Here is a 10,827-nt window from a genome sequence, read left to right on the forward strand (position 1 = left end):
AAGCACGCGTGTAAACGAGCCGGCGCGCGTGGGGCGTGTGTGCGGGGCGCGTGCGACACGTGTGTGCGGGGCGCGTGCAACGTACCTGTGTGCGTGTGTGTGTCTCTGATGCACGAAGCGTGCGTGGCATGCGTGTACGTGCAACCTGTGCGTGCAAAGCAACACGCGTGTGCGCTGTGTGCACGTGTGCGTGCAAGCCAGAGGTTCCCACGCCCGGCGTCGAAACCGGGACGGGTTTTTCGGGAGCAAAAGCGGCACCGGGGGCGCGTTGGGAAAATCCCCTCTGTTCGGGATTCGCGTCGCGGTGTCCTGTCCCCGGTTTGGCCACACGTTTGTTTTTTGGCTCCGGAAAACAGTTTAAAAACAAGATTTGAGGCGGGGAGAGCTGTGGCGGAGGAGGAGGAAGAGGAGGAGGATGATGACCTCTCGGTTTTATTTAAGCAAGCGCAGGACGCACGGGTCACCGGCGGTTTGTTGAGCGTGTGAAATTCCCACAGCCCTCGTGCGCTGGGATTTTGGGGTGCGGAGGAGGGGCTTTGGGGGCGGCGGAAGGCGGCTAGACCCAAATATCGGAGGTGCAGTCCCCGCCGGGGTAGCGGATCTCGTGCGCCAGGCAGGGCCCCTCGGGCTCCTTCCCGAAATCCACCAGGAAGCTCCCGTTGACCCTCAGGCCGCCCTGCTCCGTGTCCACGTCCAGCTGCAGCATGACGGAGCCGTCCCTGCGGAGGGGCGAGAGCGGGGACGTTGGGCGCAGCCGGGCGTCCCTGCCACCCCGCGGGGACGGACCTGCCCCTGCCTCCGGGGAGCCGCCGAAATTCGGTCCCCGAGCTGCGGGGTCTGCGTCTCCCACCCCCCAAGCGCCTGCAGTCATCCTCGTTTATCAAAGTTTTCTTACTTGAGGAGGTCGGGGTAGAACTGCCTGTCCCAGGCGCTGTAGAGGGACGTGGTGACGTACAGCCTCTTCCCGTCCAAGCTGAGCTGGATCATCTGGGGTCCCCCCGGCACTCTCTTCCCCTGGGAGTGGATGGAGGAGCAGACGTGCTGCCGGAGGGTGCCAGACCGGGGGACGCCTCCACCTCCCCTCAACCGGCAGTGCAGGATGCGGTGTCCATCCCGTGGGATGCCGTGTCCATCCCGTGGGGTGCGGTGGAGCAGAACCGCAGGCACCCGCTCCCCAGCCTTGCCGCCGCTGGGATTTTGGGGAGACGGCTGAGCTCACCTTGATGAAGAACGGGTCCGGCTGGCTCTGCAGCTCTTCGTCCCTGCACACCGTGACGGGTCCCCCCTTGGTGATGCTGCCACCCACAAAGACCTGCAAGAGACCACAGGTCTGGGTGGCCGAGGTGGCGAGGAGGGGCTGATTCCCGCCATCCCCGGGAGATGGAGGAAAAGCACCGGGATGCGACCGGGAACCTGCTGCCACCTCACCTGTCCCACCAGCTTGGGCTTGCGGGTGTCAGAGATATCGTACTGGCGGATGTCTCCGTGCAGCCAGTTGCTGAAGTACAGGAACCTGTCATCCAGCGAGATGAGGATGTCGGTGATGAAGCCTTGGGGAAGGTACGACAGAGCTGCACAAACGGGCGACAGCACCGGCAGCGCCCGGGGGAAGCCGGGCAGCACCGCAGCACCCAGCCCCAGGGTGCACTGACCTGGCATGTCCGGGAGGAGCCATCCCTCCACCTTCTTGCTGGGGACTTGGATCACCTTCTCGGCCGCCCAGTCTCCGCGCTGCAGGAGGTGCGGGACAGAACATGGCCCCGGGGGGCTCAGCGTGCGTGGCAGCGGCAGGAGGAGACACAATGCCGGGGCGGATGCTCCGTGCACGTGTCCACCACCTCTTGTCTCCGGCTGCAGCTCAGCTACTTTGGAGCTGCGGGAAACCTCACCTCTGGCTCTGCGGAGCCGTGGGGAAGACGGGCTCTGGGACCTGAGTAAGGGCTCTGGGGGCCAAACACTTGTCTAATTTTCCAGCTAGATTAGCTGGTTTGGTGAAAGGCGTTCCCTTTTCTCACCCACTTCATCATTACACACAACAACAGACACTGAGAAGAATATTGCTTGGGCTGTTGTAAATCCACAACAAAGGTATAAATAAATCTCCTTTAAATTAAATCTTTTCAGCCTAAACTGCTGCCAGTCAGAACAAGTCCTCTGGTGAGATTACCCCGAGCCAGCTCATGTTCTGGGTGCAGAGAGGCGGCTGCACAGCACGGGGAGGCGGTGTGTGCACTGGTGGGGACCGGGAGGACGGTGGGGGATGCGGGAAGAGGGATGCTGCACAGCGTCCTGCGGCTCGGCCAGCCAAGGGGCAGCAGCCCTTCTCCGCTGACCCTGGGGGAGCACCTACCTCGGTCTTGTAGAAGCGGTGGATGGCGCTGCTGATGGTGCAGCCCACGTAGCCCTCGGCGGCGTCGGGGTTGTGGAGGAAGCGGATCTCCAGAGGGGCCGCGTCCTCCCCGACATCGATGGCCTGGACGTAGGTGTGAGTGGTCCAGTCCCACACGTTGAGGCGGCGTCCGTAGCGCCCTGGGAGGGGGAATCGGAGGGGATGCTGCGAGGCACAGATCTCAAGCCGATGTGCAATGGGTTTCTCAGCCCTTTTAGCTCCTCAGGGGCAACCCCATGGTCGCTGTACCAGCACACGCTGGTTGCTTTTGACCTTGGCAAAAGCCACGGGAAGGTGCCCAGCATCCAATGGGGACCATCTCGCCAGGACAGGACTGGGCTGGGCAGTATAACCTTTGAGGGGGAACTGGGCTGAGATGGGGCTTCACCCTCCATCCCTGCGGCCGAAATCCAACCCCACATACAGCTCAGCAGCAGCATTTATGGACTGTCAAAGGCTGAACTTCTGGTGACTGCATCTAAAGTGCGTTCACGGTAAATGGGCTGGGCTCGTCTTTTTTTAAATCCATGAGATCTCTAGGAATTGGTGTGAAATTGTTTTACGAGCAATTTGTCTTGGACAATTTAACCTATGTCCATTAGACTGCATTGGGCCATCTTGTGGTTCTGCCCAGCATCTCTCACCTGGAGTATTTAAACAACTGTTTTCTCACCTTTCTTCAGATCATTTGGGTCAAACCCATATCCCAGGCATTTGGGGATTCCCCATTCAGTGCTGATCAGGACGTTATGGCGTGGCTGGTACCAGAAGTCATAACCCATCGGGGGGATCTTGTCCCCTTTCTCCCAGTTCCCCTTGATCTCGAAGGTCTCTCCATCCAGCAGAATGAAGCCGCCTGATGCAAAACCAAAACCACATAGGTAGTGAGGAAATCATCCAGATAAACAGTTTATGTATTCTAAAACAAGCAGTAGACAGATCAACGTGTTGCAGACCAGGCTGCTGCACAGGCTGGGAGTCCTGGACAAAGCCACCAGGATGTGGGGACTGTTCCTCCTCTCCCAACACCCTCTCCCTGGGGGATGGGGGACACTGGGGGGACTGGGGTACCTTTCCCGCTGCCGGCCGGGTCTCCCAAGGTGCTGATCATGATTTCGCCGCTGCCCAGGCAGTGGGAGGTGTGGGGGTAGCCCAGGTTGCACTTCCAGAAGACGTCCTCTGAGTTGACAACCTGCCGGGGAGTTCGCAGGGACGGTCACGTCCTCCCTGCCGGGCTGTGCCAGGCGAGTGGGGCGGTCGCTGCTGTGCCCAACGCCGGTTCACGACCCTGGTGTTACCCCGCAGCGCAGCCGGGCACCGCCCTGAAGACGGGACTTGCCGTGCAGCCAGAGGGGCTGAGAGCGTGTGAGCTGGGGCAGAGCGTGCACGGTGCTGCGTCCCCAGGCATGCCGGCACACGGGGCGGCTGCTGCGCTCACCCGGAGACGCTGCCTGAGGCCACCAGCAAGGCACTCGCGCGCGCCGGTGTGGGGCAGACCGCGGGCAGGTGCCCAGGGCTCCTTCGGAGACACACACCGCAGGCGAGATGGGGACGGTTAACCTGAGAGGCAGCGCTGTGCCTGGCACCCGGCGGGCTCTCATCCCCTCCGGTGTGCCCCGGTCCCCTCCCGCACGGAGCTAGATGGAGAACTCGATGTTTGCACATCAGCAGGAGAACAGCCAACTTCCACAGCCCTCCCGTACTGTCACCCAGAGATCAGGGTCCTGCTAAGCTCCGAGATGGGCCCCCAAGCCTCTCTGCCAAGCCGTTCCCGCAGCCAGAAGCCATGATCCACGAGCCAGAGAGGCTGTGGAGTCCCCCACTCTGGAGACATTCCAAACCCGCCTGGACGCCGTCCTGTGCAACGTGCTGTAGGTGACCCTGCTCTGGCAGGGGGTTGGACTAGATGATCTCCAGAGGTCCCTTCCAACCCTGACCATTCTGTGACTCTGTGATTCTATGATTCTATGATCCCAGACCTTTAGCCTTTAACGTGCATCGGCACCACCTCCAAGGTACCTTGAAAAGCCTGGGGGCTCGCAGGTCGGTTCCCACGTCCACCACGTAGATGCGGGAGGAGATCAAGCTGGGGAGAATCAGGCGGTTCCGCTTCTTGGTTGCATCCCCGAAGCAGCTGCTGCAGGCGTTCCACCCCGAGTGGTGCAGCTCGTCCCCCAGGTTGGGCATGGGCAGGCGGTGGATGACCTGCAAGGTCCCAGCCCTGCTTACACCGCTCTTTCCTCCGCCAAGGGCAGGATCGCAGGCAGAGCGGGGAGCCCGGTGCGTCGCAGACCCCACTAATGGGGTCAGGATGCCTCAGGCGAGCCTCACCCTGCAGGGGGGAGCGACGGTGCCCAGGGGATCCGAGGGATGGGCCATGAAGGGGGTTTTACATCGATTTTGTAAGCAAAGGAAGGCTCAGAGTCTTGGGGAGAACTGGAGAGGCATCAGCTATCGGGACTGAGCCAGCAGCTGGGGCGCAAAGGACAGGCACTGAGCTCATGCCCAGGCCAGTTTAGCACCGAGATGAAGCGTTTGGTACCTGGCAATAGTGCGGAGATTTGGGGTCGACGTCCACAGTGGCCAGAAAGTCGGGTTTCTTTCTCCCAGTGTTCCTATAGATGCAGGGCACGTACACGATCTCCTCCCGGGGACCTTTCAACACAGAAGCGTTGCAATGAGCATCAGCAGAAACCGCGGTTGACAGGATAAAAACCTCGCAGCAGTCTCTGGCCAGGCTGGGTCTCCCCGCCGGGGAGCCGCTGTGTTCCCCCGTATGTACGAGGCAGTTGGATCCCCGTCTCTTGGCCGTACTGGAGGCACGAGGCTCAGCTGGGCTCAGCTCGGAGCGGGCTGCCCCGTGGGGATTCGGGCTCGTTCTGCCGGAGGGTGCCCCTGCCCTGGGAAGGGATCTCTGGACCTCAGAGTCCCTAAGGAAGCGCACCGCCTTGGGATCACCCCGTGCCCGCGAGGACACACCAGCCCTTCCCCAATCCTACCGGCACGCAAATCAAACCACATCGTGTCTCGTTTCCATCACATCTGCACAGGAGAAGCCTTAAAAACACGTAAGAAGTACCAAGGAAAACTGCTTGCCAGGCTAACTGTCAAAGGCAGAAAGCCCTCCGAGCCCCCGCTCAGCCCCGCGGTCCTACCAAGCGGTGAAAACCTACTGCGACGCGGTGGTGCGAGAGCTCCCTGCTCGCAAAGCATCCCGCCGGGAAAGGGAGCAGTGCTCCGCATCCCTGCGTCCTCCCTGCTCCCCAAAGAGGAGCTGCTGCCCGCTGCAGGCGCTGCTCCCCACGGCCAGCGTCATCGGCTCTGCCGGGAAATGGCTTTGTTTCGGGACCTGAGCGCTGCCCAGCGCTCACGCGAGGGCACTCAGACCCCACGGAGCCTCCTCATCGCCGCGGAGGTGGTACGTGCTCTCGGTTGTGTCAGGATAAAGGCCTGCCAAAGCGAGGGCCAGTGGGGGAGAACTGAGTTAGGGAATGCTGAGGAAGGGAGAGAGGTGGGAAACAGACAGAGAGGGGATTTGGGACCTTCGGATTTGACCCAAAGCGGGTAATAGCTGGCTTGGCAACGCGGTGCCTTCATAAACCTCTGCACAGCGGTGCCTGTGTCGGTCTGGGGTTTGAGAGCAGCTGCCAAAGGCGGAGGGATCCCGTCCCTGCAGCTGCGGTGGCACCAAAAGTCGGGGTGTGGGACAGAGCACAGAGCTGCCGGCCTCGTCCCCTTCCCGGGGTGTCCAAAGGACACCGAGGAGCTTCTCACCGCCCGCTCGGGAGCCCAACCTGCCAGACGTCTGCATGGAAGAACGTCGGGCGCCAGCGGTACCCGGCACCGCTGAAGCGGCCAGATAGTTCCCAAGGGAACCTGCCAGAGTAGCAGAGACAGTGGGATTTGTGCTGTTTGCTATTAATTTAAATCACTGTCCAGCCCTGCCGACACACGGGGTGTTTTAAAGACTCATCCCCTCATTGTTCTCCCGGTTCAAAGATGTTTCAGGGATAGGAATCACAGATGATGAGCAAGCTCCAGAGCTCTCTGAGGCTTCAAGGATGTGTTTGCTGAGTCCTAGAGAAGAGGATTAAGGGAGGGAGAGCTGGAGAGGATGCATTCATCGGTCTCTTCACAGCAGAGCACCAGTGGTTCGGCAATGCAGCAAGAAGGAGTCTCAGGCAGAGCGTCCGGACACGTAAGGAAGCAGCCCGTGGGACCGGTTTTTATACAAGGAGGTTTTCTCATATTGTGTCCCCAGTGCAATGAAAAATCAGGCTGGTCCCCTCTCCCTCCCCGGGTTTAGCTCTGCCATGGGGCTACAGCAATCCAACTGCCTCCGAGAAACCTAAAAATCCCATTTGGTTTTGCACAGGGGAAGGCACAGGTGGGTTTGCTGCAGGCTGTGACCCATCCCAAGCCATCAGGAAACCTAAAAAGGTTTGTTCTGACACCAAGCTGTCATTGTGCAATTGATGGTTGGCCTCAGGACAGGCCAGAAGCAAAACCATCGCTTCCCTAACGCTTGCTGGGAGCCTCCTCAGAGAACAGAGTTAATTGATGACGCCCTCTTGAAAGCATTGTTTTAATCTTCACCTAAATGACAGACAGTGCGGGGCTCTTCCCTGCCCGCCCTGGATTTCGACTTGCCTTTCATCGCATCCAGAGGCGAGGCGAAGCCAGGACCACACGCTCCGCACTCTCCTGCATTGAGAAGAACAGAAACAAACAGAAATTAGATGACAGTGAGTTCTTTTAATCCCCTTTTTACGCAGGAACCACTCGCTGGAGTGGCTGCGCGCGCTCCCACTGCATGGCAATACCTGAACCAGGATGCCCACAAATGACCCCTGGCAGGTTTGGGGCAGCCAAAAAGACCGTCGATATATTTCTAGTGCAGGAAGGTACAAGGCTCAGAGCCGCGTCTCTCCGCTTTGCCTCCCACCCTGTCCCCGTGGCGGAGAGGAAGAGTGGCTCAACGCGTGCGGGGGCAATGCCCATCTCACGGGGCTTCAAGGAGACACTGAGAGCTCCGCGGTTCTCCTGCGGGGAGGAGGAGGAGCGTCAGCGATGAAGAAAGGCACTACAGCCAGCTGCTGCACCAGAGGAGCCTCCGCGGGAGTGGGGGGCAGAGGGAGGGGAGAGGATTCTCCCCAGAGCAGAGTTGGGAGAGGGCATCCCCTCGCTGCAGGGTGAGGAGGGGGATGAGCCGAGCCCCGGGCTCTGCTCTGCGGCTCCTCCTGCCCCTCTCTGGGGTGGCGGCGCTTTGCTGTGCCTGGATTTCAGGGGCATTAATGGAAAGCTTTCGCGCTGTTTCCACCCGAGACGTTCAGTGCCGGAGGCGTCCCCTGGGAGTCCCCATCACGCTGCTGCGGCTCTCGCGGCACTTCAAACCCTGCCGGCCTCGTTCTCCGAAAGACTTTAAAACTGCTGAGAAAGTTGTTCGTAACGCAGTGAACGAGAGCTTGTTAGGAAACAACCCCCACCCCCAAAAAGGACCCCTTCTCCCCTTTACGATGGCAAGCCTGAGGAGAGGGAAGAGACCCCCAGCTAAATTGTACGACTTGACTTTGCTGTGTCAGCTTATTTGTTTTCATTCTTACTCATTTCATCACTCGTGTCCCTGCTCCTCCGGGGAAACGCTCCTACCTGAAGCCCTGAGAACCCCCCCTCCAGCTCAGCTTGCTTCTCCCTTCTCCTCAGAGTACTCCTGCAGAAACAGCCCCACCAAAGCCGGGCTGTGCGCGGAGGGCTCTGCGCCACGGCCCGTCTGACCGCAGCCAGCACAGCCCGCACGAGCTGCCGTTCAGTAACGCAGAGAACAGTTAGAAGGTTTTCAACCATCAGCCTACCTAAACGTCTCCTGGCACTTCTTGTAGCTTGAGAAAAGAAACCCTTTCCTGGCCAGAGAAAACACCACCTTCATCCCCACGGTTCATCTTACTTTACACTTTCCGAGTGTCAGAGTAACAAAACCGCGAGACCCGGCTCTTTCGGAGGACTCGGGAGCAGAGCCCACGGCCAGCAGGCAGCAAGCCGCCAACCGTCCCAAACCTTCTCCTCTGGAGAGCAAGTGGAAGGAAAGATCTCTTACCTGTGCTGGAGGCTGGGCTGGATCTCAGCTGCTGCTGAGCAGCAGCAGGAGATGGTGCTGCCTGCATTCTGCCGGCTCGGAGCAAGGCAAGGGAGAAGGTGCAGCTCTGTGCGGGTTCGAATATATATAGGGAGTGGGATGGGGAGAAGGAGGGTTTGGGAAAAGGACGCCAAGGGGAGGATCCACACGCCTCGGGGTGTGGGAGGCACCGGGGCAGCCTTTAGCGTCTTACAGCGCTGGAAACGTGCAGAGAAGCTGTTTTAGTGCTACCAGAACCTCCTCCCCCGCCAGAGGGGTAGGGGACGGGGCTGTTTCTGCCCTGCATCGCGCAGACGTTCTCGCACACTGGCGAAACAAGGCTTTGAGCCACGATGGGAGAGCGGGCTGCTCCGCTCCTCTGACTCCCTGCTAGAAGCAGCGTCTCAAGTCTCCCCACAGGGCAGACCGGGTGCCCCTGCTGAGAGATGGGCAAGCACTCCATTCCCAACCGCAGAAATAATTTTATGAGGTTGCAGATGTTAATCGCAGCTGAAAATGAAAAGCGAGGACCAGGTTTCTTTTAATTGCAGGATGAGTGTTTACTGTGGGCTGTTAATTCGCTGGCTGGGAGGAGGGCAGCAGTGGCGTAACTGTTTTCCCCGTGACACGTCTGACTTGGAGTGTCTGTTACTGCTCCTGGTGGCAACGCGGGGCGTCCGCGGGCTCTGCCTGCACGGGCTGCGCTGCGGGTGCTCGGCCTTCGCAGGCACATCGCTGCTGGCAGAGCGCCGCCTTGTCCTCTCCAGCGCTCACCCCAGATGTAGGCTCAGAGAGCAGCGAGCTCAGCCCGTCCCTCTGCCACCAGAGGCTCTCAGCCCATCACAGCTGAAGGTTGCCGGCAAAAAGAACGGACGGCCTCAGCTCAGTCTCCCCCACACGCGCCTGCTTGGGCTCATCGGTTTGTATTTGGCGCTCAACACCATGCTACAGAGCACACTGCAGATCGGCGCTGCGCTGGTCAGCACATCCCCCTGTGTCCCACCTTGCCTCTGACCAAGGAAAGCTTCTCCAGGAGGCCTCAGGGCTTAAATGCAAAGGACAAGGCGTGTGTAAGCAGCAGCCCAGCTTCATCTGGACCTCACACGCACCTTCCAGTCCTCCTCCATAGAAATGTCTCTGCTGCAGTTCAGCAAGGTTGCCATAGGGGCGGTAATGCCCTTAGGGAAGAGGGGTGATGCCAGTGGTGTCTGTCCTCATGGGCAGCCGTTGGAAGCTGGGAAGGACTTGACGGGTGCTGGCACCAGGGGGAAGCATTTCTGCCAAATAACCATTAGAGGGAACAGAAGCAACACCCAACCGCACTCACCCCAACTCACCGCAGTCCCATCACGGCACATTCACCCCACCGCAGATGCACCGCGGTCCATGTTCCTCAGGACAACCCACACACAAGCATGAGGAACGGCCCACGCTCCCTGAACCATGGGAACAGGAGCCAGAGACCCGGGAGCGGGCCTTGGAGAGGACAAAAGGGTTTGCTCATACCAGTAGAAATAGGTCCACATCCACTGGACTTGGGCAGAGCACGGGCTGACGGTGGAAGGAGGAGTGAGATCACCTCTGCTGTGTCGGCAGTTGGTCTCTGTGGCCCAGCTGCAGCTCAGAGCGTGGGCTGAGTCCTCGCCCTGTGTGCGACCACCTGCAAGTCAGAGAGGGTGGTCAGTCGGTAGCACGAGGGACAGCAGGTATGTGCTTTGTGGTGTCCTTCAATAGCAGGGACATCCCCCGAGAAGGCCCTCAAACACGGCAGCTCTGGAGGATCAGAATGGGGTACCAGACTCCAGCAGCACCCAGGGGTGCCTCTCGCCTCCTGAAACTCAAGACCTCATCCGGTGTCATCCTCTCCAGTTGGTGAGAAGAGCCCCCCCCGGGTGGGTTTCTCCCAGACCTCTTGGACACCTCAGTGAAGCTATGGAACCCTTCTCTAGAAGGGATTGTTTTTCTCCTGGGACCATTAAGGGGGCACAAGAGAGCTGCAGCAATACGGTTGGCCATGGGAAGTGTGAAGGAAGAAAGTGAAGATCTTTTCTTTCAGGGCAAATAAGTAAATTGCTAAAATTTGTAAGGATTCACATTATACCCATATTTTGGCAACCTTTGGGCTTCAGGAAGACCAACAGGCCCTCCGGACCAACCAGAGTTTCTGTCGTAGGGATGCCTAAAACCCTGACCTAATCATTAACGGCTGCTGAAAACAACATAGAAAGGCTTCAGGGAAATAAAACACATGAAGATCCAACTGATGCGATGAACAATTTTATTTGTCTTTAAAGCAGAGCACAAAAGCAAAACCAGTGTCAGGAAA

At 59.3% G+C, this 10,827-nt stretch overlaps 1 protein-coding gene across 1 annotated transcript; it reads right to left on the minus strand.

Annotated features, from left to right (window-relative positions):
- Nucleotides 1-556: 556 nt before the first annotated feature.
- SELENBP1 (selenium binding protein 1) lies at nucleotides 557-7,085 on the minus strand. Its single transcript, XM_009888099.1, has 11 exons — nucleotides 7,040-7,085; nucleotides 4,932-5,044; nucleotides 4,409-4,594; nucleotides 3,461-3,581; nucleotides 3,063-3,245; nucleotides 2,351-2,529; nucleotides 1,653-1,731; nucleotides 1,429-1,550; nucleotides 1,220-1,312; nucleotides 896-1,014; nucleotides 557-719 (listed from the first exon to the last, which is right to left on the minus strand). Exons 1-11 carry the CDS (start codon nucleotides 7,044-7,046, stop codon nucleotides 557-559), a joined length of 1,365 nt encoding a protein of 454 aa, XP_009886401.1. The 5' UTR covers nucleotides 7,047-7,085.
- Nucleotides 7,086-10,827: the final 3,742 nt, after the last annotated feature.

The sequence above is a fragment of the Charadrius vociferus genome, unplaced genomic scaffold (assembly GCF_000708025.1).
Source record: "Charadrius vociferus isolate BGI_N301 unplaced genomic scaffold, ASM70802v2 scaffold1451, whole genome shotgun sequence".
NCBI lineage: Eukaryota > Metazoa > Chordata > Aves > Charadriiformes > Charadriidae > Charadrius > Charadrius vociferus.